Below are 25,547 nucleotides of genomic sequence, written 5' to 3'. Positions count from 1 at the left end.
AAACAGTCACAAATATTTGCCCACATGAACCATGCTTTTTTTGAATGCCTGAGGATACCTTGAATGGGATTAAATGTCTGCGTTTATTCCAGTGGTAGTCTCCACGTCACATTGCATCTGACTGCGGTGTGAGTTTCCCATCTTCCACATTTATGTGTTTGACCTGCATGTGTCTTTCTCAACTCCAGGACCAACCCAGCTCCGGCTGGTGAACGGCTCTAACCGCTGCTCTGGGAGGGTCGAGGTCCTTCACAACCAGCAATGGGGAACGGTGTGTGACAATGGCTGGGACCTGAATGATGCAGAGGTGGTGTGCCAGCAGCTGGGCTGTGGGGCAGCCGTGTCAGCTCCGGGCTCAGCACACTTTGGGCAAGGATCCAACCCTATTTGGCTGGAGGATGTTGAGTGCACAGGGATGGAAGGTGCCCTCTCTGAATGCAGGTCCAGGAAAGGGGAACTGAGTAAATGCAATCACGGTGAAGATGCTGGTGTTGTGTGCTCAGGTAGTATTTTCTTGAATAGCATTACTCACTATTCTAACTAAAAGAGGGAAGATTTAGATTAGATGTTAGGAGGAAGTTCCTTACTCAGAGGGTTGTGAGGCACTGGCATGAACTGCCCCTGGAAGCAGAGGATGCCCTGTTTCTGTAGGTGCTCAAGACCATGCTCAATGGAGCCCTGGGCATCCTGATGTAGTGGGTGGCCCCATGGGAGGGGGTTAGAACTAGATGGACCTTAAAGTCATTTCCAGCACAAAGTCTTTTATGATTCAGGAGAGTACTGAGCTGTGCTGGAGGAAGGAAGTGTGTGACAATGCTGGATAGCACAAAACCCATAGAATTCAGGGCCCTATTCTGCAGAGGCTTGTTCATTCAGTGGCCTGGATTTCCAGTGAAGCCTTGGGGAGGTGGGAGACAAGAGCAACTCAAGAGGTGCTGAGCTGGTGATGGGCAGAAGGATCTGAGCAAAGCAGTGAGAGACATACAACAAAATCCTTGAATGATGGGAAGAAAGAAGCTTTTCTTAGAGACTTAGAGAGAAGTGAAGTGTGATGCAATCAAGAAAACAACTAAGAGCTGCTAAACTGAGAGCAGCATAGAAGGGAAGGGCTTGTTGCACAAGGACACAGCAATCAGAAAGAGATTTTTCCAAAATCTATTGTATTCTTTACCAGTAAGTATGGACAAATTTTCTTGTTCTGGATGATGATAAAAACCTCACTTTAAATATTCAACATTTCTATGATATTTAAGTATAAGAACAGGAGCACGCACTTCCTTCCCAAAGGTTCAGGTGATTCAACACTCCTGATCATCATGACTGCATAGCATGTGGGCACAGAGGCCTACTGGTGTTTTGGTGCTAAAGCTGTCTAGACTGCAAGGTCTGTGGCCATTGCAGAGGCTTTCAAGCATGTCATTTTTAATGGCTCGAAATACATAGAAAAGTTTCTTGGTTATAAGTGTCAGAAAAGGAGAAAAAATCAGTGACAAACTTTAGTATGTGATTAATATGACAATGGAAGAAAGCTTCTAAAAACCACGTCAATCTTGTTTCAGATCCCACATCATTGCGACTGGTGAATGGCTCAAATTCCTGTGCTGGGAGAGTGGAAGTGCTCCACAAGCAGCTGTGGGGATCTGTGTGTGATGATGGCTGGGACGTGGAGGATGCGGCAGTTGTGTGCCGGCAGTTGGGCTGTGGGACGGTCCTCTCGGCCCCTGGCAAAGCTTGGTTTGGGCGAGGGCATGGTGCCATCTGGCTGGATGATGTGAACTGCACAGGGACGGAAAACAACCTCCTGGAGTGCTTGGCCAGGCCACGGGGAGAACACAACTGTAATCACGGTGAAGATGCTGGTGTGGTGTGTTCAGGTAATGCAGCCCCATTGGTTTAGAAAAGGGGTTGGGCATGGTAATGTGATCTCTGCTCAGAATTGAAAGACTAACAGAGAATGAAGATGGAATTTTCTTCAAGGCAAACTGAGACCTATATTTCCAGACTGCACCTGGCCCACTAGAGTAATTTGCCCATGATTATCATGATCAACTCATGGGAGATTAGACCTGGGCTCCCCAGAGATCCCTTCCAATCAACACCATGATGACCCATAGTTGCCATTCACCTTGGTCAACACAATCATCCCAGAATGTGAATTCCTGAGCTCCAGACAGGACTCTGGCCAAGTCTGTGGCTGTAGTGTTATATGGAGGAGTGTTTAAGGTTTGTAGAAGCATTTTTTGAGTAGTAATACTGTGTTAACCTTACATTGCATGAACAGTTAATTTTCCAGTTGATACTGATGTAAGGAATATTTGATTAATGCCTGCAGGGATGTGTGTCCTGGTCTCTATTATAGGAGGGAAAAAAGACTTTCTCAGGGTAGCTTATTTACACACACCCTGGTTTCTTCACTTTGTTCATCTTCCCACTCTTCACTCCATCTAAAGATCAATGGCATTGATACAAGGAAGCTTGGCAGTGGGTTGTCACTTATCAGAGCATATTTCCTAAGTAAGTGCAAGGTTCATGGAGTTCCTTCTGCCTCCTGCTTCCTTCCTTCTCTGTACTCACCTATTTTAACAAATTTCTAACATACTGTTTGGTCTTTCCTTATCTATCTGCAAGCCAATCTTGCATCCAAATGGGCTGCATACTTCCCTTGCCTCTGCTCTGGGTCCTTGTTCCTTATTGTCTTTGTTCTCTGGACTGCTTTTGTCCAGATCCAGGTCTGCATGCTGACAATTGTTGAGTTGCTTGTAGCCTCGAGTTTTCCAGTGTGCATCATCTCTTATCATCCCATGCTGTAAATGCTTCTCAAGGTCTCTGCTGGCATACCAAGTTTAGGTCCTATAACTCTGCATCCCACCAGGGAAAGAGAGGTGATGGTGATTCCTGCCTGTCTTCTGCAGCATGTATCAGAGAAATAAAATTAGAAGGTGAAGCCTGAACTGCAAATTGAAAGAAACTGATGTCCAAGGTTGAACATTGCACATCATCTTACACTTACACAACTTACACAACTTACACATCATCTTGCTCCTCCGTTCCAATCAGTGGTATCTCTCAAATGAAACTATATATGTTTTGGAAGATAATACAGTCCATGGGCTGCTTATGAAGGGTGGGAAAGCCTACAGAAAAGCTGGAACGTTCTCCCTTTTTCATCACCCTTAAGGCCCAGAGACACTAAAAAAGACATGGTAATGAAGAGATCCCTCTCTAGAACACAGACAGGCTTTGCAGAGTTTGCTTTTGTTGTTGTTCTTGTTGCTAAAGCTGTGGTTCTCATCTTGACATGGAGTTATTCTCTAAGCAGGAAGCACAGTTCCCTTTTCATCTTTTTCCTGTCACGGTTTAGAAGAGCTCAGCTCCAGCATGGCTGGGCAGTGACCTTGTGCTTCCAGTCCTTCAGCTAATCAGCAAAAGAGCAATTCTGGAATCTTAGAATCATAGACTCTCTTGAGTTGGAGGAGATTCTTAAAGGTCATCTGGTCCAACTCTCCTTCAATGAACAGGGACATCTACAGCTTGATCAGGTGCTCACAGCCCCATCAGTCTGACCTTGAATGTCTCCAGGGATGGGGCATCCACCATCTCTCTGGGCAATCTGTGCAAGTGCCTCACCACCCTCATTGTAAAAAACATCTTCATATCCAATCTAAATCTCACTTCTTTTAATTTGAAACCATTTCCCCTTGTCCTGTCACAACAGACTCTGGTAGTCTATTTGTACAAAAAAAATTTAAAGCTATGAGCTTCCTATGTCCCTGTTATTTGTGAAATGGTTATCTACAACCATCTCGAATTACCCCTGAGCTCTCTTCTTTACCTTTATTCTAGAGACAGTTTGCAATAGCTTAGCTCATCATTGAAAGGGAGGTTCAGAGATTTTGTGTGCTGCATATTAGGAAAGATACTGAGATGCAAAGACTTCTCTTGTCTTGTCTCCCAGTCTTGAAGAGAACCGTTCTCATTACTCAATGTGTGTTCTTGCAAGTAAATTTGGAGACTGCAATGTAGCCATAGCATAGTGTTTCTGAAAGTGCTTGTCTTTGAATAACAAAATAATAGTACATAATTAATTAAATAATAAAGCAATTTCCTGCCATCTAGCTATGCATCCATGAAATGCGATGAAAATAGATTTCATTGTACAATATATATCTGGCCTTTAATGTTTTATTTTTCTGGTCTATCATAGAATCAGAGAATATCTCAAGCCTGACAGGATCACAAGGACCATCAAGTTCAACTCCCACCCCCTCACCAGGTACAGCTATTAACAAATTATCTAAAATTGTTGTCTCTGTGCATTTTAGTAGCCAAGACAATCTAACAAAAAATTGTATGCTTTAAGGGAGGTGCTGAGGAGAAGACAGGGGGGTTTAACTTTGTTGTGAAGTAAAACTCTAGATCTTCCATTTCTTTTATAGTGTATATAGTGCTGATCACCATGCATCAGGAACAACAGCTGGTTCATAGAGTGCACCAAGGGCTGTGAGCTTCTGTAAGGTGCTACTGGCGGGCATTTGCTCTCACTTTGCTTTGCGTCCCCAGCTCCACTGTTCTTCTGCTGCATCCTTGCTGTTGGGGCTGGCAGGTTTGAGCAGGATCGTGATGAAGAAAAGGTCATGATTAAGGCTCTCCTCCCTTTCGCTTACTTTCTCCTCTACACTTTTCCATTCTGTTTTGTTTTCTTCTGTTCTACTCTGTTTTTCTGAGGCTCCTAATGAGAAATTAACTTTCTCAGGACATAGTTCACCACACCTTAGCATAAAGCACTCAAAGTGAATTTACTCTTTCTTCCATCTAGCTCCAAATGGCATCTCAAAGGACAATCTTGAATGGAGTCACAGGTACATGATTCACAATCATTTCAAACAAGTCAAATTGCATGTTTTGCAGGAGCTAAGCTGGCTGTTTATGGGAATTTACTACGAGCGGGAAGGTTTGGCTTCTCCCAAGTCCATAAATTTCCATAGATGAGAGCTGTGAGTTCTGTTGTAGGGCCAGAGCTGGCTGCAAGTCTGGAGACAAGGACAGCAGGGGGAGCCTCCGAGCTATAGCAGGAAGGCTACCCCAACTCCTTCCAACTGAAGGGACAAGTCCAGGGACATAAGAGAGGAGGGATTAGTGCATGGGGAGTCCTGTGCATGGAAGCATGATTCAGATCATCATCAGAAGTCATCTTGTGCTGTACCCATGGCACAGCAGGACCACGGAGATGCCCTTGGGGCTGGCACGTAGAACACGGGACCAGGGTGCAGAAAGGGTTGTGTTTGCTCTGTACGTTCCTGGAACAGCTCTCCATTTCACAACCTGGAGATAGGAGCAGGCTGTGACATGGAGCAGAGGGTCACCTGCTGGAACAGATTCACACAAAGCCCAAGTGACCAAGGGGCAGAGGAAGCTGGGCTGGCAAAGCAGGGAAAAGCCCAGAGCAAAGAAGGGAACAGGAAGAGGGCTTGCTGCTGAAATGCCTGTCACTCCCATCTGCCCCAGTTCCTCTCTGTCCCTCCCAGCTGGCCGGTGGGACCTGGCACTCAGCTGCTGGCCCTCAGCAGGGTGTGCTGCTCCAGCTTCCAGCCCATGGATGTGTGACCATGGGGCTGCCTGGTGCACTCCATCCCTCACCCAGGTTCCCCTGGGGCAGAAACCAACCCACCTGCACTGGAGCCAAGAGTGTGGGGGTCCTCCTCCTGATGGTGTGCCTTTGGGGTGAGTGATGCTTTGCTTGTGACCACAGGGATCCCATGCGCAATGTGTGCTCCTGTAGTGGGAGTGGAGTGGGAGTGGGGATCCAGGGTTTCTTGGAGTACAGCACAGGCTGGTCAAGGGTACTGGGATTCACGCTGGAACAGCTGCCCAGAGAGGCTGTGGATACCACGTCCCTGGAGGTGTTCAAGGCCAGGTTGGATGGGACCCTGCGCAGCCTGGTCTGGTATTAAATGTGGAGGTTGGTGGCCCTGCATGTGGCAGGGGCTTGGAGATTCAGGATCCTTGAGGTCGCTTCCAACCCTGGCCATTCTGTGATTCTGTGATTGCTTGAGGGGACAGCTCACTGAGTTCTTCCAGTACATAAAGGGAGCTGATAAACATGAAGGAGATCACTTTTTGTCATGTTCTGACAGTGATAGAAGAAGACTGAATGGCTTTAAACTAATTGAGGGGAGATTCAGGTGAGGTGTTAGGAGGAAATAGGATAGCTAGCATTGGCACGGGCTGCGCAGAGTACCTTTGACTGTCCCATCCCTGGGGCCTTGAAGGTTGAATGGGTGTGATATGTGATATAGTGGGGGGCAACCAGCCCATGGCTGGGCAGTTGGGACTACATGGGCTTTAATGGCTCTTCCAACCAAGGCATACTGCGATGCTATGACAGTATGATTGCATGATCCTATGTTTCTGTGGTTCTATTAGAGGCAAGAAGGAATATCTTGAGATGGTTTTGGAGTCAGGAGAGATGTTTTTATGTGAGGCTAGCCCTGCAGACCAAACTCCCAAAGCTGTGTATCATCTCCCTACGTCTTCACATGTGATTTTGCCAGAGGATTAGAGACTTGGGACTTAGCAGTGTTACAAGAGCAGAGGGAAATATGCCCAGTTTTTATCCTGAATCGGTCCCGTAGACACTTGCGGTTGGTCTTTTATCCTGCCAAATCTTCTGAGCGCAGCCAACTGCTGGTGTAGCAGAATAAAGGGGGCTTGGGTGAATTCTGCTCCCCCGTGCATGGAGTAGGAGAGGCAAGAGCTATTTCATGGTGCAGCCTTTGTTATGGGATTGGTTAAGAAGGGGCCTAGGGCTTTGTTCAAGTTGCCACAACTCAGAGCAGAAGTGGGTTATTTGATCTGGGCACTATTTAAGTGCTTTTTCAGCTCTCCCCTCTTTTTCAGATCATGTTTGGAGGAAATGAAACTAGGAATGTACTTTCTCTGCCAGTACAAGCTTAATTTCCTAACTGATTATTACTAAACCAGCTTGTATCACTTCCTCATGAAAAAAAAAATACTATAACATGCTTGGGTTATCTTCCTCTCTGGTGATCAATTCATGAGCAGTGAAAACTTTCTTTCTTTCTGGAAATCCTACTACTGGAAGTTTCAGAATGGTGACTGCTCTTCCAGAGTCAGCATCTCCTGGCTTGCTGGAGTCATCTGGGCTGGGACTGCCTAGGGTAGCCATGACCTCTCATTCTCTGCCCAAGGCAATGAAAGAAAAATACCAAGCAATACACCAGCTCTGCAAAGTCTAGACTGTGAGGTTGATTTGTTATTGCTTTTGAGAGGGTAGTTTTTAGTAAAAATGAGGAAAGGGAGCACAATGCCCATGTGCATGGGGAATGGAGAGCCTGCAGTGCATCCATTTCAGATTCATCATCAAAGTTAATTTTAGCGGCGTCTTTGCAAAGACATTTTCTTACTCCCTGCCCTTATAAATTAAAGAGCATCCATTTCAGATTCATCATCAAAGTTAATTTTAGCGGCGTCTTTGCAAAGACATTTTCTTACTCTCTGCCCTTATAAATTAAAGAGCTGAGCTAATCCAGCCTACACATGCAAGGACAGTTTGTTCTTTTCAGGAAGCCTACGGCTCCCTACTTCTGGCTCGTGTCTAAGAACGATGCAGGGATTTGATTTCTACACTGCTTCTTCCTCCTTCTGCTCTCTGTGACCTCCCACGTGTTATATCTGACTCTCTACTGATCTGGGGAAATACTTGCACTTTCCCAACAGGAATTGATTGGTCTTCCTTGAGTGTTCTAACTCAGGCCTGAGACAGAGAACCAGCAGATAAAAGCAAAAAGCAGAGTGATGTGCCCCTGCAGAAGGCAGGTCCCATTTTAGGTGGACAGTGTTACCCCTTGCTCTGTGCTGGTAGAAGAAGGATAAAAGGAGGACGAGGCGTTCAGCTGCTCAGATTTCAGCAGTTGTGGAAGATGGGGCACCTGGGTGAGGGAACACGCAGGCACCAGATCCCAACACAGCTTATGACTCAGCTCTGGGAACAGCAGTACTGTGCTGGAGCTGAGCACAGATTGGTGCCCCAATTCTTTGGAAATCATCATCCATGGTCAAAAATCTCTTGACAGAATGCAAGCACATTCCTCTTCAGCATTTATTTTTATGCTGACCATTAGGCTCTCTGCATTAGTCACTTCCAGTTAGCTTATTGCTCCACTTTGTTACTGCTTGTGCTAAGCACGCATAAGGAACTAGAGGCAATGTTTTGCTGCAGGTCTTGCAGAGTGAGGAAACCTTCCCATGAATAAGAATTCTTCCACTTCTCCAAACTCGGTGTGTATCTGCACTGCATGCAGTTGTTGTATGGTTATACAGCCACAGAACGGCATGAGCTGGAAGAGAACTCCTGGGGTGTGGGATCCATTTTGAGATTATGAGGAGTAAATTCAGGCATTTAGATACAGATGGCACTCAGCAGCTTATGAACTCTCAGGGCTGTTATAGCTGCTTGTTCCACGCCTACTTCTCTTTAGTGCAGAATGTTTTCCTAACATCCAGCCTGATCCTCCCCTCCCCTGATGCAGTTCCATGATGTTCGCTTGGATCTTGTTGATGTCACCAGAAAGCAGAGGTCAGTGTCTGCCCCTGTGCTCCCCTCATGTGTAAGCTGTAGCACAGGGCAAACACAGGGCAGGGCTTTGCAGAGCAGGGAACCAATCATATAACTTCTGACTTTGGCATCACTCCACTTAGCTTGCAGCTCTTGCTAGTAGGATCACCTGCCCTAGCAGCAGTGGCATGGGGTGTTCAGGACATTTTCTACCTGTCCAGCGCACCCTGGCTAGTTATGCTTTATCAGGGCTCCTCATCTACCTGGCATGTCTCATTGGTGAGTAGCATTTGCATGGGAGAAGGTGCATCCCACTAGAACATGTGTATGGGGAAAGAGGGATCTGTGATCTGCAAGAATGGGGAGATTGGGCTTGCAGACAGGTTTGGCAAAGCCTCCTTTTGCCTGTCAGCCTTTAAAAAGGAAGGGAAAATGGTGCATGGGGCAGGAGGCCTTACTAGCTGGATAATTACTTTGGCCTCTGCACTGTTTTCCTCGCACAGAGTAGTTGGGAAATATTTGGAGCCTTACCAGTCTTTTGCTGTTAAGATCACAAACAGCATATTTGTGTTGGCCACTTCTTCAGGGCCAGGCTGTTCATTTACAAAGATGGGGCCTAAAGTTCTCTTTCCTCTAACGCAAACGAGAGCAGGCACTTCTGCTGCTCTTCACACCATAGATGGCTGATTGTGCTTTAAATCCTCTGATAGCTGAGGTGCTGAGGTGTTGTTATTTCCTGTTCATGCCTACTTAATTTTATGTTCTCTTCTTTCCAAATAATGTCTCTTTGCTTTTCAGACCATCAAAATTCATTATTTTTGTGCACAGCTGGAACACCACCCACTGGCTCTTGGCTTCATACAGTATCATGCAAATCACTAATTAAAATACAAGACTACACACCAAACAACTCCCTTCACTGTCTTAGCATAGAACAACAGAATTACAGAGTGAAAGAGTAGTTGAGATTGGAAGGGACCTCTGAATCCATCTGGCCCAGTCCCTTACTCAAGCAGAGACATTGCCCAGGACCATGCCCAGACTGCTTTCCAAATTCTCCAAGGAGGAGAATCCACAATCTCCCTGGGAAAACTGTGCCAGCGCTCCATCACCCAAAAAGTGAAGAATTGCTTCCTGATATTTAGACTTCTTTATGTTCTAGTCTTGCCCATTGCCTCTTGTCCTGTTCATGGACACCACAGAGAAGAGCCTGGATCCATCCTCTTTCCACCCTCCTTTTAGATTTATACATGTTGATAAGATGCCCCTGAGCCTTCTTTTCTCCAAGCTGGGCAGTCCCAGCTCTCCCAACTGCTCCTCACAGGAGATGTGCTCCAATTCCTTCATCATCTTTGTAGCCTTCCACTGGATGTTTCCCAGCACGTCCATGTCTCTGCTGTGCTGAGGAGTCCAGAATTGAAACCATAGCACCCTCACCAGTCTGAACAGAGGTGAAGGATCACCTCTCTTGACCTGCTGATGGTACTTCACCTAATGCAACAGCTGACTGGTAGCTACTCCATACATCCAGAATTTTCCATCCACTCACTGCAGTGTTTTCATTTTGTTCCTGAACATATTCAGGAAAAAAAAACATCCAAATCCCCTTTAAAGGCAACTGTCTTTTATTAGGAAAACGCAGAGCATTTTCTCTCCTAGATCTGGATTTTTTTTTTTTTATTTGCCTACCAAAGGAAAAGTGCTTCACGTTGCTGGTTGCAGAGACCATACAAAGCTAGCACACGTGGTATAGGCATTCCCAGATCTTCTGCGCAGGACCCTTTGTGAGTGCTGTGTCCCTTGCAGAGCAGCTCACTCCCCACTGGGTCCCCCTCCAGCTGTCAGATGGATCACACCGCTGTGCTGGCCACATCAAGGTCTTCTACAGCAACAGGTTGGGAGTGGTGTGCGATGACCACTTGGACCTGGGCGATGCCAATTTTTAGTGCCAGCAGCTGGGCTGCAGCAGTGCACTGCCAGCCCCTGTGGGTGGAGGTTTGCAACAGCCATCAGAGACAGGCAATTCAGGGCAGTTCTGGACCTGTTCGGTTGGATGGTGTCAAACGCATGGGGACAGAGGTTGCATTTTCTTACTGCAGAGCAAATGACTGTGGGAAGAACAATTGCCACCATGGTGAAGACGCTGGTGTGGTTTGCTCAAGTAACACCTGAGGAATTCATAGGGTGGGAGGATGCAGTTGGATATTTTGTGGTTCATCCCATATGGAGACCAGTAGGCAAAAGAGCAAATTGTAAACCAGTTTCGGAAACTGGATTATCAGGAAATCAGTGCTCATTTCACCTTGCAAAAGTCCTGAGATGCGGAGCCACTTCTGTGGGAGGTGCCTTTTGCGCATCACACTTCTCCATGATCGGAAGGATCCTTGCATTGGTTGAATTTCTGGGGAAAAAAAAAAAAGACAACATTAGAGATGAAGCCACCCATTATACTTTTCAGGCACTGTAAGACAACTTTAGGCAGGAGAGAGGGACCAAAAGGAGGCATTCAGATACTTCCTCACTGTTTCCAATAGCAGGGACACCAGATTGTTCCTGTGCTTTAACCGCTGTCATTGTGAAATCAGCTTGAGAAATCTTTTGCAACCACAAAATATGTCAGAGTTGGAGATTTGGTGGCTTATCGAGGTACAGGCAATTGGTGGGTATCGTACGTCCCTGTGTCAAAATTGTCCCAATAGATAATCATGATCTGATAGTGATAGGACAAGGGAAGCAGTTTTAAACTAAAAGAGAGAAGATTAAGGTTGGATGTTAGGAGAAAATTCTTTACTCAGAGGGCGGTGAGGCACTGAAACAGATTGCCCAGAGAAGCTGAGGATGCCTGATACCTGGAGGTGCTCAAGAACTGGTTGGATGGCACCCTGTGCAGCCTGATCTAGTGGGTAGCAACCCTGCCCCATGGCAGTGGGTTTGGAACTGGATGCACTTCAAGGTCCTGTCCAATCCAAGCCATTCTGTTATTCTGTGATCATGTGGGGAGCTTTTCAGCTGCTGAGAGCATGAATGGCATACAGATGTGCTTGTAGCAAGGGTCTGATGCTACCAACTCAAGCCATTTTATGAGTCTATGATTCTGTGATCCTATAATTCTATGAAATGAGAGGCAAGGGGTTTTCATGGTGCACCTCTTTACTTCTTGCAGGCTCAGACAGCCACAACCTGGATCCTAGCACTGGTTCTGCAGAGCTGCGCCTGGTGAATGGCTCGAACCGCTGTTCTGGGAGAGTGGAGATACTGTATTATCACCAGTGGGGAACTGTGTGTGATGACGACTGGAGCTTTACTAATGCCAAAGTGGTGTGCCGGCAGCTGGGCTGTGGGGAAGCAGTATCATCCCATAACTCGGCATACTTTGGCCAGGGGTCAGGTCCCATTTGGCTGGACAACGTTCAGTGCACTGGGACAGAAACTGCCCTGTCTCAATGTCAAGCCAGGCCGCTGGGATTCAATAACTGTGACCATGGAGAAGATGCTGGAGTTGTGTGTGCAGGTAAGCTCTGATAACATCATGCTGGCATACCAGAAGTTCAGAGGAGGATGCGTTTCTCCAGGGCTTAATACCATTTTCAAAGCTCCAGCAAAGTGATGGATGGCAGACACCTTGGTAGAAGGGTGACATTGTCCTCTCTTCTCTAGTGCAAAGTGTCATGTTGGACTTCTTAGCAGAACTCCTTGGGGTGTAACAGAAAGCCTCTTCCTTTGGAGATTGCTGAGATCTCCAAGCCATTACAGCAGGTTCTGGACCTGTTAGAAATAGATTGCAGAAGTTTATGGGGACAGTTCAGTGTTCACACATTTAATGTGGATGGGCTCTGAGGCTACACTGCTTTGTGTGCACCTACTCAACAGCTCTGAATCTTCCTGTGTTAATACACTGGCAGCATCATTGTAGAGATGATCAGAGGGATGAAGCACCTCCCCTGAGAAGACAGGCTGAGAGAGCTGGGCTATGTGAGCCCAGGGAGATCATACTGACACATGTCAGTACGTAAAAGGGGCTTAGAAGAAAGACAGAGAAAGTCTTTTTACACAGTCTAATATTCCCAGAATAAGGGAGAATTGTTTTAAAGTAAAATAGGAGAGATTTAGGTTAGATTTTTGGTGGAAACTCTTTACTCAGAGGCCTTGGCTGACCAGAAAAGCTGTGGATGCCCCAACCCTGAAGGCCAGGCTGGATGGGGCCCTGGGCAGCCTGATGTGCTGGGTGACAACCAGCCCACAGCAGGCATTTAGAACTGGATGATCTTTAAGATGTCTTCCAATATAAGCCATTCTATGATTCTATGATCTTTAAGGTCTTTTCCAAACTAAGCCATCCCATTATCCTACGATCATGAAGGTACCTTTTAACCAAAGGCATTCTATGTTTCTCTCTCCCTTTTGCCACCAGAAGGCACAGTCACTGAAAAACCAGCTCAGCTGCGCCTGGCAAATGGCCCCAGCCACTGCGCGGGGCGTGTGGAGGTGCTGCACGACCACCAGTGGGGCACAGTGTGTGATGATGACTGGAGTCTGAGTGAGGCCACAGTGGTGTGCCGGCAACTGGGCTGTGGGACAGCTGTCTCAGCCCCAGGCTCAGCTCACTTTGGGCAAGGCTCTGGCCGTGTTTGGCTGGATAACGTGAACTGCACGGGGGCAGAAGCTGCGCTCTCTCAGTGCCAGAGGAGGCCATGGGGATCCAACGACTGCACCCACAGGGAGGATGCTGGTGTGGTGTGCTCAGGTGAGCCCTATCTATAAATACTGGCTGAAATTAGGTGATCTTTAAGGTCCCTTCCAACTCAGGCCATGCTGTGTTACTATGCAGGGTTGGTGCAGCAACAATCAAATCACATCTTTTTATTCAGACAACTGCCTTTGCCACAAATGGTGAAGAATAAAATAGAATCAGAGAATATTGTGAATGCCACACCAGGTGATGCCCTTCCTTCTACAAGACCTCAGCAAGCTGTAAGAAAGACCATGTGCAGAAAGATCCACCCAAAGAGAATTATTCTCCTTTCTGATAACTCCCTTTCTGATAACTCTAGCTGCATAAACTTGTCTCCAGTGCCTCCTCTTTTTATGTGAGTAGATGAGAGGAAAATCCCAAGACATCTTTGACAATGTGCTCCCTAGGCATCTTGAAGGATGTAGTACTAGTTTTCCCATGGTTTAATCCCTTGGAGCCGTAGCTGTTGAGCAAGCATGAATGTATACTTTGTTCCCTATACAGACATAAAGACTTCAGAGCACCGTCTGGTGAGGCTGATGAATGGATCAAACAACTGCGTTGGGAGAGTTGAGATTTTTCATGACCAGAAGTGGGGGACCGTGTGTGATGACACTTGGGACCTACAGGATGCTGCAGTCGTGTGCCGGGAGCTGGGCTGCGGGATGGCAATGTCAGCACCAGGCTCGGCTCATTTTGGGCAAGGTTCAGACCCCATCTGGCAGGACAACGTTCACTGTATAGGAACAGAGTCCACCCTAGAGGAGTGTACACTGAGCAACTGGGGAGAACACAACTGTGGTCACAGTGAGGATGCTGGTGTGGTGTGCACAGGTAACACTATGGGCACAAGAGTGGGATATCCAGAAGTGTCCCCATCCAATGGGAATTCTATGGGCTATGGGCTTGGACACAGAGACATCGTTCTGCCCAAGGGTTGTGACAGACTTTCCTTTTTCCTTCTTTCCTCTTTTGGAGTGCAGCAGAAATACTGCCATTCCTTTTATAGCATTCATTTGCTTTGGTGTAGATGCTTCCTACCAGGTATATCCTGACTGAGGCAGGAGCATGAGGTTGATTGCACGTCCTGAGTCATGTCTGAGAGCCATATGCAATCCAAGACAATGTAGGGTATTGCAAGCAACCTAACTCCATCTCCAGGCCAGGAGACCCTGAGCAATGTCACATCTTCACATCTTATGTTTCCTAAATTGGTTAGAGATCAAGATACCAAGTGTAGGTCTATCTGTAGGACTACTCATGGGATTAGCTGGCCAGACTTCGGACACTGTCAGAGTTTATCCAGCTAACTGAGTCAAGAGTGGCTGGAGAGATGCTCAGGCTGGAGACACTGCAAAGCAGATGACATTTGCTTACCTGAGTTGCTAGTTAGGCCCCACTGCCTGCACATGGACAGGACCCCATTCCTCAATTATCAATGCTTCATTCTCCTTAAGATGCCTTAAGGTACCAAAACATGTGCACAAGACTGGAAGATGTTGCTTGCCAGTTTGTAGATTTCATGTTATGGAGAGATGAATTCTGCTCCTGTAGTGCCTTGAGGGACTTTTAGGAGCCTGGTCCTGTCTCTCTCCCATGTAGAGAATATTCTGCACTGAAGACTCCAACTGTTGGTTAGATGAACCCACCTCAGAGGTGGATCAGGAGCAGCCTGCACTGTCCCACCTTTTCTGTTCCAGCACTAAGGAAACTGTGTTGTTATTTTTTGGATGGGGGAAAGTTCTGCAGGTGAACATATTTAAGACTGACAGGCTAGGAAGTCTTATCTTCAGTCATAACTTTGCACATAGCAGGCTGGGATCTTCATGACCCACATCAGTTTTTGGCAGACTTTTGGGACAGCTATTCAACTTAATTTTTAAGTCAGATGGTAGGGAATCCATCGCGTCTACAGGGAAATTGGCCTGATAAGAAATTAACTTCACTGCTGGTATTTTCTTCAATTTTTTTTTTTGTTTGTTTAGTTTATCTGAATTGAACTGTTAATTCCATTTCACCTTTGCCTGTAGAATTAAAATGCCTTGTGCTATCAGACACCTTCAACTACAGGTACACACAGGGCAGAAATGAGCCTCCCCATCCCACTTTTTGATTCAGCTCTGTATCTAGGAAGTTCCATGTCTTTTCCTTGGAAAGGAAGAATTCAGTGTATGTGTGTTTGAGAGAAAGGTGCCATAAACACCTTGAGAATGATGCAGTATTGTAATAGGTGACTTCTGAGAAGTTTCTTTGATTGTGAGCCATTTATGCATGCTTTATAATGCCTTTGCACATTCAGAAGGTGTTTAATAATACGCCTTTGCAAGGAGTTGTGCATCCAACTTATACTGACTCAACCTACAGTCACTCTAGCAATGACAGCACCTTGTGATGGGCAAAGCCCTGTTAAAAATCAAGATGCACATCTCCCAGACAGGAGAGTTCAGTGTCTGGCTGCCCTAGAACAGTGTGGATCTCCCATGATTCCCATTTTGCATCTACTAGTCCTCGAGTGATGTGGCTTATAGAGGAATCTCATGCAAGGCATTGGAGTAGGTCAGTAAGCCTAACTCTAAGCAATGGGTGCTGCTGAATTGTTGCTTGCCTGTAGCAGAACACTGAAAAAAATGACCTAGAGCAAGTCAGAAAGCATGTCTCTAGTTGAATACTCGTATGAAATGTGAGCCAATGTGTGTGTGTGTGCAAGATAGTGTGCTGGCATACATGTTGTATGCGTGCTATTCCTCACAAGCCTCTGCTTCCATGCAACTGTCAATAAAGCACAAACCTGACCTGTCAGCATTTTTTCTGTGCTAGTGCTCATGTCACTCTCCTTCCAAACTCTCCATCTCCAGGAGTGTGGGGGGTCCAAGGACATCACCTCCCCTCTCTGCTCTCCACTGCAGGCACCAACCCCTTGCAGCTGCGGGTGCAGGATGGTCCTGGTCCTTGTGCGGGGCGTGTGGAGGTTCTGTACAATTCTACCTGGTATGGCGTCTGTGACAGCAGCTGGACCATGCTGGAGGCCAAGGTAGTCTGCAAGCAGCTGGGCTGTGGACCAGCAGAGTCTGCACCCATTGGAGGCCAGTTCAGCCAAGGGCATGACCTTACCTTGCTGGAGGGGCTGAGCTGCCGTGGCACAGAATCACTCTTCCTGGAGTGCCAGCAGAGAAATATGGGCCCAGGACTGTGCAGACACGGCATGGCAGCTGGTGTGGTGTGCACAGAGATGAAAGGTGAGTGCTAGGAACCTCCATCATCCTACTGCAGTTGGCACCAGTCTGAACTATTGTCTGAACTAGTGTCGAACTAGGTCTCTAGGACAGATAGAGGTCCCACTTAGCCATGGTACAGAAGACATGGGGTGATAGCCATTCTCCCTAAACCTCAAACCTCCTGCCCTGGTTTTATCTCCTTTCCAGATGGGCAAAAGTGCTTCCAGAAACCATTAGATAGGGTAGACGCACCTGAAGGAAGTAGTTGTAGACATTAATGTGGTATTAATTAGGAGAATGCATTTCAGCAGATGTGGCTGAGACTAGGCAAGACAATTTCCAGTGGGCTCTGATTTCTGCAAATGTGTAGTCTCCTATTTGTAATAGGGCTCTGTAATGCCCTGCTGTCTCCCATGGGTGTCTGAGAATGCAGAGATCTCCCCTGGTTCCATTAGTCCAAGGTAGGGTTCCATGCACTCAGCAAAGATAAGCTGACAGGGTGGAGCCTGAGCCCCAGGGAAAGTTGTGATGGAAGATACTGAAATTTCCCAAAAATGTGCAGAAAAAATGAAGGGTAAGAAGAAACTCTAAAAGAGAGCATGGGTCCAACTATCTAACCAAACTCCTCCACGCTGAACTCCTTCTGCAGACATTACGCATTCCTGCACAGTGTTGTCAGGTCTTCTTGGAGTGGTGGCGATGTTCTGTGGGATCCTGTTGGTCATGTACTTGGGAGTGAGATGTAGAAGACAGGCTGGACGCATCCTGGGTAAGAGCAGGACCACTGCTCCTGGTCTCCCTGCAGGGCTCATTGTGCTTTTGAATGCATTTCTGGGATTGGGGTTTGTACCTTCTGTGCACTATCCTGCTCCTTTATTTTGCAGACAAGTCACGTGTAAGGAAAATGGAGAATGCTGGGATGTCTTAGTTAGCCACACTTCTGATATTGAAGGCAAGGCTCTCAGGACCTCAGAAAGCAGCAGAGACACTGTTCTGTGGAATCAGAGGAGCAGAACCGCCCTAAGAGGAGAGCAAAGAAGATCTCCTCTAGCAATCCAATCACGTGTGCCCATAGCCCTGGCTCACAGTACAGAGCCTCTTGGGGTCCCAGTTTCACCCTTGACCACACACAGCACCATAAGTCCTTCAGTCTCCAAAAAAGGTCTTCTCAAAATGATAAACCTTGGATGATCCTCCAGGTAGACTCCAGCATCCCAACACCATTTGCCTGCACAGAACCCTCATTCCCAGCCCTACAATCCTGCTTGTTCCATCACCCCAACAGGGATAACACCTTTTCCTCTAATCTCCTGTGGAAATCATTTCCTGAACCAGGAAGAAGTGAGCAGGATGCTCTACTGAACTGTACGTAGCTAATGTTGCAAAATGAACAATGCGCTTCAAAGCCTCTCCAGAATGAAGTACCTCACCCATTGTATTTATTCAATCCAATTTTTGAATTCTAGTAAAAAATCCTGAAACCTGTAAGAACAAGAATGCAATATTATTTATGTATTCTGGGATACGTTGAGACTTAACCTGAAGTCTACGCATGGTGAACGTGATGGAAAAATGGATCCTTTGTCTATGGAAGGGTAATAGATAGTCAGGTCAGATACAGGAGTCTGAAAATTACTGATGTTGGGTAAGATATTGTGCTAGCCACAAAGAATGGCTTGTGTGTGATTCCATTCCTAATGGATCAACCCACAGAGCCAATTCTGATCCCAAAACCATTGACCATAGGGTCCATGGTTGGAAGAGTGGAATGTCCCAGTGCCAAAAGGGAGAGAAGAAATGACCACAAGCTGCACCAGTTTATGGTGAAGATTTGCCAAGCCAAAGAAAAAATGATCTTTATGGCCTCTTCCAACCCCAGACATTCTGTCTGGGGAGTCTATGTTCTCTGGAAGAAGGGACAGGCTACTTGGGGCGATTACAAGCAAGTTGCTAAGGAATGCAGGGAGGAAGTCAGGAAGGCAAAAGCCCAACTTGAACTCAGATTGCCCACTGCAGTAAAAGAGAACAAGAAATCCTTTTACAAACATGTAAACGGTAAGAACAGATCCAAGGATAATTTCCATCCTTCACTTGATGCAGCAGGGAATGTGACCACTGAGGATAAGAAATAAGCTGAGGTCCTCAATGCCTTTGTTACATCTGCCTTTAACAGGCAGATCAGTTATCCTCGGGGCACTTTACGCCCTGTAAGTCTGGGATGCTACGCAGAATACGCCCCCCGTGATTCATGCGGAGACTGATAGCAATAAGGTCTCCCCTGAGCCTTTTCTTCTCCAGATTAAACAATCCCAGCTCCCTCAGCTACTCCCCATAACATTCGTGCTCTAGACCCCTCACAGCTTTGTTGCCCTTCTCTGGACACACTCCAGGGCCTCAATGTCTTTCTTGTAGTGAGGGGCCCAAAACTGAACACAGCACTTGAGGTGTGGCCTCACCAGTGCTGAATACAGAAGGATCATCACCTCCTGCTCCTGCTGGCTGCACTACTGCTGATACAAACCAGGATGCCATTGGCCTTCTTGGTCACCTGGGCACACTGCTGGCTCATGCTCAGTCGAGTATCAACCAACCCCCCCAGGTCTATTTCTTCCACACAGTCTTCCAGCTACTCTGCCCCATGCCTGTAGTGTTGCCTGGAGTTGTTGTGGCCAAAGTGCAGTACTCACAGAATCACAGAATGTCAGGGAAGAGACCTCAAAATATCATCTAGTCCAATTCCCCTGCTGGAGCAGGCACACCCAGATCAGGACACACAGGAATGCATCCAGGTAGGTTTTGAATGTTTCCAGAGAAGGAGACCCCACAACCTCTTTTGGCAGCCTGTTCCAGTGTTCTGTTACCGTTACTGTGAAGAAGTTTTTTTCTAATATTTATGCGGAACTTTCTATGTTCCAGCTTGCACCCATTGTCCTATCATTGGATGTCACTGAGAAGAGCCTAGCTCCATCCTCCCGATACTCACCCTTTATATATTTACAAATATTAAGGAGGTCACCTCTCAGTCTCCTTCAAGCTAAAGAGACCCAGCTTCCTCAGCCTTTCCTCGTAAGGGAGATGCTCCACTCCCTTCATCATATCTGTGGCTCTGCGCTCTACTCTCTAAAGCAGTTCCCTGCCCTTCTTTAACTGAGGGGCCCAGAACTGGACACAATATTTCAGTCTCATCAGAGTAGAGGGGGAAGAGAACCTCTCTCAACCTCCTATCACAGCCCTTCTAATGCACCTCAGGATGCCACTGTTCTTCTTGGCCACACGGGCACAGTGCTGGCTCATGGTGATCCTGCTGTCCACCAGGACTCCCAGGTCCCTTTCCCTTACACTGCTCTCCAAAAGATTAGTCCCCAGACTATACTGGTACCTGGTTCTTGCCCAGATGCAAGACTCTACATTTGCCCTTGTTCTATTTCATTGAATTTTTCCCAACCCAACTCTCCAGCCCGTCTAGGTCTTGCTGGATGGCAGCACAGCCTTGGTCAGCACTTGGTCTTGTTGAACCTCATCCCATTGGCCTCAGCTCAGCAATCAGCCTGTCCAGACCCCTCTGTAGGGCCTTCCTACCTCCAGGCAAATTGACACTTCCTGCCAACATGGCGTCATCTGCAAACTTACTGAGGGTACATTCGTTGCCCTCATCTAGATCATCAACAAAGATGGGCCAGCTCCAATACCAACCCATTTTTTTGTGTGTTTTTATTTTCCCCTAAATAAATTTCCGCCCCAAAGACTTTTCTTCCTCAACAGGGAAAGGGTTCACGCATGTTCCTAGCAAGTCTCTGAGGTTCACAGTTTGATGGCAGAAATGTGAACACAGGGTTGGGGAAAAAAAACATCCCCTGCTAACATATGAGCCTTTCATTTTTTTTTTTCTGGCTGCCTTGGAAGACCTAGTCCTCCAGCCTTGCTTGTCCCAAAGTTTAGGGGAAAATGGAAGGCTCAGTCTCAGTAACTGCCTGAGAAAAGGACTGGAGCCTGTGTATAAGGAAAGCATCAACTATCAGCATCATTCTGTGTGTGTATATGTTCACAAAATATGTTCACAGTTTAGAAAATGTCTTTATAATAGGAACATGCTTGCATTCCTCAAGGCAGAAGATGTATCAAAGAACCCCTGAGTCATGCCCTGCTATTACTAAGGGAAGTTCAGATCAGATAGCTTGGATTACTGAGGGTTCTTCACGTCTCCAATGTGTAGGATCAGCACCTCCTAGATCTGAGCTTGGGCAAGGACCTCAGTATCTCAGGAAGGATTTTCAGAATTCCCATAGGACACAGCACACAAATTCAAAAGGGACAGAAGGGACACAGAAGCACAACTCACTTTCAGAGCAGCTATTTGCCTAAGCTACGAAAACAGAAGCACTCTCGCTCACAGCTGCACTGGCCGTGTCAGGCTAGGACAGTTCATAGCATTTTTGAGATGGTCAGTGTCGGGAATTTCTTTGTTGCTGTCCTGTTTGTTGACAGAGCAGGGGAACAAAGTCCTTGGGCACACTGAGTTTTGTTACAACAGAAAGCAGTTGCCTTTCTCAACTACTCTTCTTTTTATGAGCTTGGATACATTTCTAGCTGTTCACCACCATTCTTGTACTAGTGCTTTACTTTTGTTTCATATACATCTTTTTCCTTTTGCTCTGCAGCCCTCAGCATGTCCCTGAAGTTCATATTTCTCTTATTTATTCGTCCTACTATCTTCTCTACAACTCTGTTGGTTTTTGCCAGGCTGAACATTTCAATTCAGCCTGAGATCATCCTGGTCATGCTAGATCCTTCTCCCATAACTGGCTTTGGTTTCATTTCTTATTTCTGTACACACAGGGCAAGAACTCTCCACCCTGTTCCTACTGGAGCCACATCCTTCCTCATCCCTATCTTCAGTGCACCACTAGCATAGCACCCACCACAATCTTAACATCCCCATTTGGAACAACAAGAGGCATTAATTTAACGATTCTGCAAGCTCTTTTTTTTCTTCTTTTTTTTTTTTTCTTTTTTTTCTTTTCTCCCAGTAGCATGCTTCTGACCCCCTCCTGGCAAAATTGCATGCCAAGAGGTTGTGCACTTTGCAAGGGATGGGAGACAAAAAAACCCCAGAAAATTCCTGCGCCTTGCCTGATTCTTCTATTGAGTAAAAGAATAATTTCGTCCATTTTCTTTTAAACTGAACCCGAAAGTCAGTGAACTTATACAAATGCCTTAGCCATTGGCCATGTTGATTGTTCTAGTGGGAATCCACACTGGTTAGGGGAAATTTATGGAGCAGAATACAAGTTTTCTTCAAGTGTATTTATATGTATATTTATTTCCCCCTTTCCCTCTGGCATGAGTGTGTTTTCCGGCCAGCTCAGTGTCATGCAGTATCCAGACTACATCTAAAAGGCATTTTCAACATTTCACCGTTCATTTTCTTGCAGTTGATGCACTCTTATCCCCCAAAATCTAGTCAGATACATTTAATTAAACAAAACAGGCAGAATTTCCCCAACTCCTGTACATGAAAGCTTGATTCAGGTCATCAGAAGTCATCTTGTGCTGTACCCATGGCACAGCAGGACCACGGAGATGCCCTTGGGGCTGGCACGTAGAACACGGGACCAGGGTGCAGAGAGGGTTGTGTTTGCTCTGTACGTTCCTGGAACAGCTCTCCATTTCACAACCTGGAGATAGGAGCAGGCTGTGGCATGGAGCAGAGGGTCACCTGCTGGAACAGATTCACACAAAGCCCAAGTGACCAAGGGGCAGAGGAAGCTGGGCTGGCAAAGCAGGGAAAAGCCCAGAGCAAAGGAGGGAACAGGAAGAGGGCTTGCTGCTGAAATGCCTGTCACTCCCATCTGCCCCAGTTCCTCTCTGTCCCTCCCAGCTGGCCGGTGGGACCTGGCACTCAGCTGCTGGCCCTCAGCAGGGTGTGCTGCTCCAGCTTCCAGCCCATGGATGTGTGAACATGGGGCTGCCTGGTGCACTCCATCCCTCACCCAGGTTCCCCTGGGGCAGAAACCAACCCACCTGCACTGGAGCCAAGAGTGTGGGGGTCCTCCTCCTGATGGTGTGCCTTTGGGGTGAGTGATGCTTTGCTTCTGACCACAGGGATCCCATGCGCAATGTGTGCTCCTGTAGAGGGAGTGGAGTGGGAGTGGGGATCCAGGGTTTCTTGGAGTACAGCACAGGCTGGTCAAGGGTACTGGGATTCACTTCTTGAGGGGACAGCTCACGGAGTCTTTCCAGTACATAAGGGGAGCTGATAAACATGAAGACCACTTTTTGTCATGTTCTGACAGTGATAGAAGAAGACTGAATGGCTTTAAACTAATTGAGGGGAGATTCAGGTGAGGTGTTAGGAGGAAATAGGATAGCTAGCGTTGTGCTGGCTGCCCAGAGTACATGGCAGGGCTGTTGGGACTACATGGGCTTTAATGGCTCTTCCAACCCAAGGAATAATGTGATACTATGACTGTATGATTTTATGATCCTATGTTTCTGTGGTTCTATTATCTGGGGCAAGAAGGAATATCTTGTGATGGTTTTGGAGTCAGGAGAGATGTTTTTATCTATCCTGTTTAACCCTGGTTTATTCAGGGCTGAATGCAAACAATTACTGGTATAGCAGAATACAGGGGGCTCAGGTGAACTCAACTCTCATTTGCATGGGGTAGGATGGGTAAGAGCAATGTCCCCATGCAGGCTTTGTTATGGGATTGGTTAAGAAGGGACCTAGGGCTTTTTTCAAGTTGCCACAACTCAGAGCAGAAGTGGGTTATTTGATCTGGGCACTATTTAAGTGCTTTTTCAGCTCATCCCTCTTTTTCGGATCATGTTTAGAGGAAATGAAACTTGGAAGGTGCTTTCTCTGTCAGTACAGGCAGCTAGGCATATAGGAGTCATCTGGGCTGGGACTGCCTAGGGTAGCCATGACCTCTCATTCTCTGCCCAAGGCAATGAAAGAAAAATACCAAGCAATACACCAGCTCTGCAAAGTCTAGGCTGTGAGGTTGATTTGTTATTGCTTTTGAGAGGGTAGTTTTTAGTGAAAATGAGGAAAGGGAGCACAATGCCCATGTGCATGGGGAATGGAGAGCATGAGTCTGGGAAGTGAGTGCCTGCAGTGCATCCATTTCAGACTCATCTTCAAAGTTAATTCTAGCGGTGTTTTGCAAAGACATTTTCTTACTCTCTGCCCTCATAAATTAAAGAGCTGAGCTAATCCAGCCTACACATGCAAGGACAGTTTGTCCTTTTCAGGAAGCCTACGGCTCCCTACTTCTGGCTCGTGTCTAAGAACGATGCAGGGATTTGATTTCTACACTGCTTCTTCCTCCTTCTGCTCTCTGTGACCTCCCACGTGTTATATTTGACTCTCTACTGATTTAGGGAAATACTTGCACTTTCCCAACTGGAATTGATTGGTCTTCCTTGAGTGTTCTAACTCAGGCCTGAGACAGAGAACCAGCAGATGAAAGCAAACAGCAGAGTGATGTGCCCCTGCAGAAGGCAGGTCCCATTTTAGGTGGACAGTGTTACCCCTTGCTCTGTGCTGGTAGAAGAAGGATAAAAGGAGGACGAGGCATTCAGCTGCTCAGATTTCAGCAGTTGTGGAAGATGGGGCACCTGGGTGAGGGAACACGCAGGCACCAGATCCCAACACAGCTTATGACTCAGCTCTGGGAACAGCAGTACAGTGCTGGAGCTGAGCACAGATTGGTGCCTCAGTTCTTTGGAAATCATCATCCATGGTCAAAAATCTCTTGACAGAATGCAAGCACATTCCTCTTCAGCATTTATTTTTATGCTGACCGTTAGGCTCTCTGCATTAGTCACTTCCAGTTAGCTTATTGCTCCACTTTGTTACTGCTTGTGCTAAGCACGCATAAGGAACTAGAGGCAATGTTTTGCTGCAGGTCTTGCAGAGTGAGGAAACCTTCCCATGAATAAGAATTCTTCCACTTCTCCAAACTCAGTGTGTAGCTGTTATACAACCGTTTATCTATTGCATGAGCCGCGAGAGAACTCCTGGGGTGTGGGATCCATATTGGCATTCAGAGGAGGAAATTCAGGCATTTAGATACACAGATGGCATTTAAAAGCTTACAAACACTCAGGACTGTTAGTGTTGCCTCAGGGAGCCCAGGGCATGAATAGGAATACAATCACCAGTTATAGTCATAGATTATCCCGAGTTGGAAGGAACTCACTCCTCACTCAGTACTGGTCAGGCTAGGAGTTAAACCATATATCAAAGACTGCTGTTCAAACACTAATTGTGCTTCCTCAGCTCAGGGCTGTGATCACTGCTCCTGGCAGCCCGTTCCAAGCCCTCCTCACTCTAGTGCAGAACCTTTTCCTAAACACCCAGCCTGATTCTCCCCTGATGTATTTCCATGCCTTCCCTCGGGTTCTGTTGATATCAACAAAATTATCCGCACCTGTCCCTGATGAGAAATCTGCTGGCCACCATGCTTCCCCCAGTATTCTCTGGGCTGAACAAACCAAATGGCTTCAGCTGCTCCTCATACGTATTGACCTCTACACCCTTTACCATCTTTGCTGCCTTTCTCTGGACACACTCTAGTAATGAGAGAAATCATAGAATCATATATCACAGAATCACAGAATGGTTTTCATTGGAAGGGACCCTTTAAGATCATCTAGTTCCAGTCCCCCTGCTATAGTCAGAGATACCTCTCACTAGTCCAGGTTGCTCACAGCCTCATGCAGCCTGGCCTTGAATTCTTCTAGCAAGAGAGCATCCACAACCTCTCTGGGCAAACTGTTCCAGTGTCTCACTACCCTCACAGTAAAGAATTTCTTTCTAATATCTAGTCTAAATCACCTCCCAACGCTTTTCTTGATGCAGCCCAGGATATAGTATCTTTCTGGGTTGCAAGAGCACACTGATGGTTCATGCTGATACTTTCAACAACTGACACCACCAAATCCTTCTCCTTAGGGCTACTCTCAAGCCATTCTCCACTCAACCTGTATCTGTGCTTGGAATTACCCCAACCTAGCAGTA

The 25,547-nt window shown here is 46.7% G+C and overlaps 2 protein-coding genes across 7 annotated transcripts in view; both read left to right on the top strand.

The window, feature by feature from the left end:
• Positions 1–4,407: 4,407 nt before the first annotated feature.
• The window catches only part of LOC125685579 (deleted in malignant brain tumors 1 protein-like), a 38,931-nt gene continuing 17,791 nt past the window's right edge, over positions 4,408–25,547 (top strand). For 2 of the 6 annotated variants that reach the window (XM_048928720.1, XM_048928716.1), the window contains exon 1: positions 22,299–22,596. In XM_048928720.1, coding sequence (XP_048784677.1) covers positions 22,482–22,596 — 115 coding nt within the window. In that variant the 5' untranslated portion in view covers positions 22,299–22,481. Of the gene's footprint in view, positions 5,722–22,296; positions 22,597–25,547 lie in introns of those variants that run through there. The other 4 variants (XM_048928717.1, XM_048928718.1, XM_048928715.1 and 1 more) reach the window with 3 other exon arrangements.
• Positions 8,695–18,025, top strand: LOC125685587 (scavenger receptor cysteine-rich domain-containing group B protein-like). Its single transcript, XM_048928786.1, has 7 exons — positions 8,695–8,854; positions 11,739–12,086; positions 12,987–13,319; positions 13,812–14,141; positions 16,214–16,543; positions 17,172–17,291; positions 17,407–18,025. Exons 1-7 carry the CDS (start codon positions 8,764–8,766, stop codon positions 17,448–17,450), a joined length of 1,596 nt encoding a protein of 531 aa, XP_048784743.1. The 5' UTR covers positions 8,695–8,763; the 3' UTR covers positions 17,451–18,025.

This window comes from Lagopus muta, chromosome 28, assembly GCF_023343835.1.
Source record: "Lagopus muta isolate bLagMut1 chromosome 28, bLagMut1 primary, whole genome shotgun sequence".
In the NCBI taxonomy this organism is placed as follows: Eukaryota; Metazoa; Chordata; class Aves; order Galliformes; family Phasianidae; genus Lagopus; species Lagopus muta.
The sequence above is the reverse complement of the archived record's forward strand: the minus strand, read 5'-3'. Positions and strand labels throughout refer to the sequence as shown.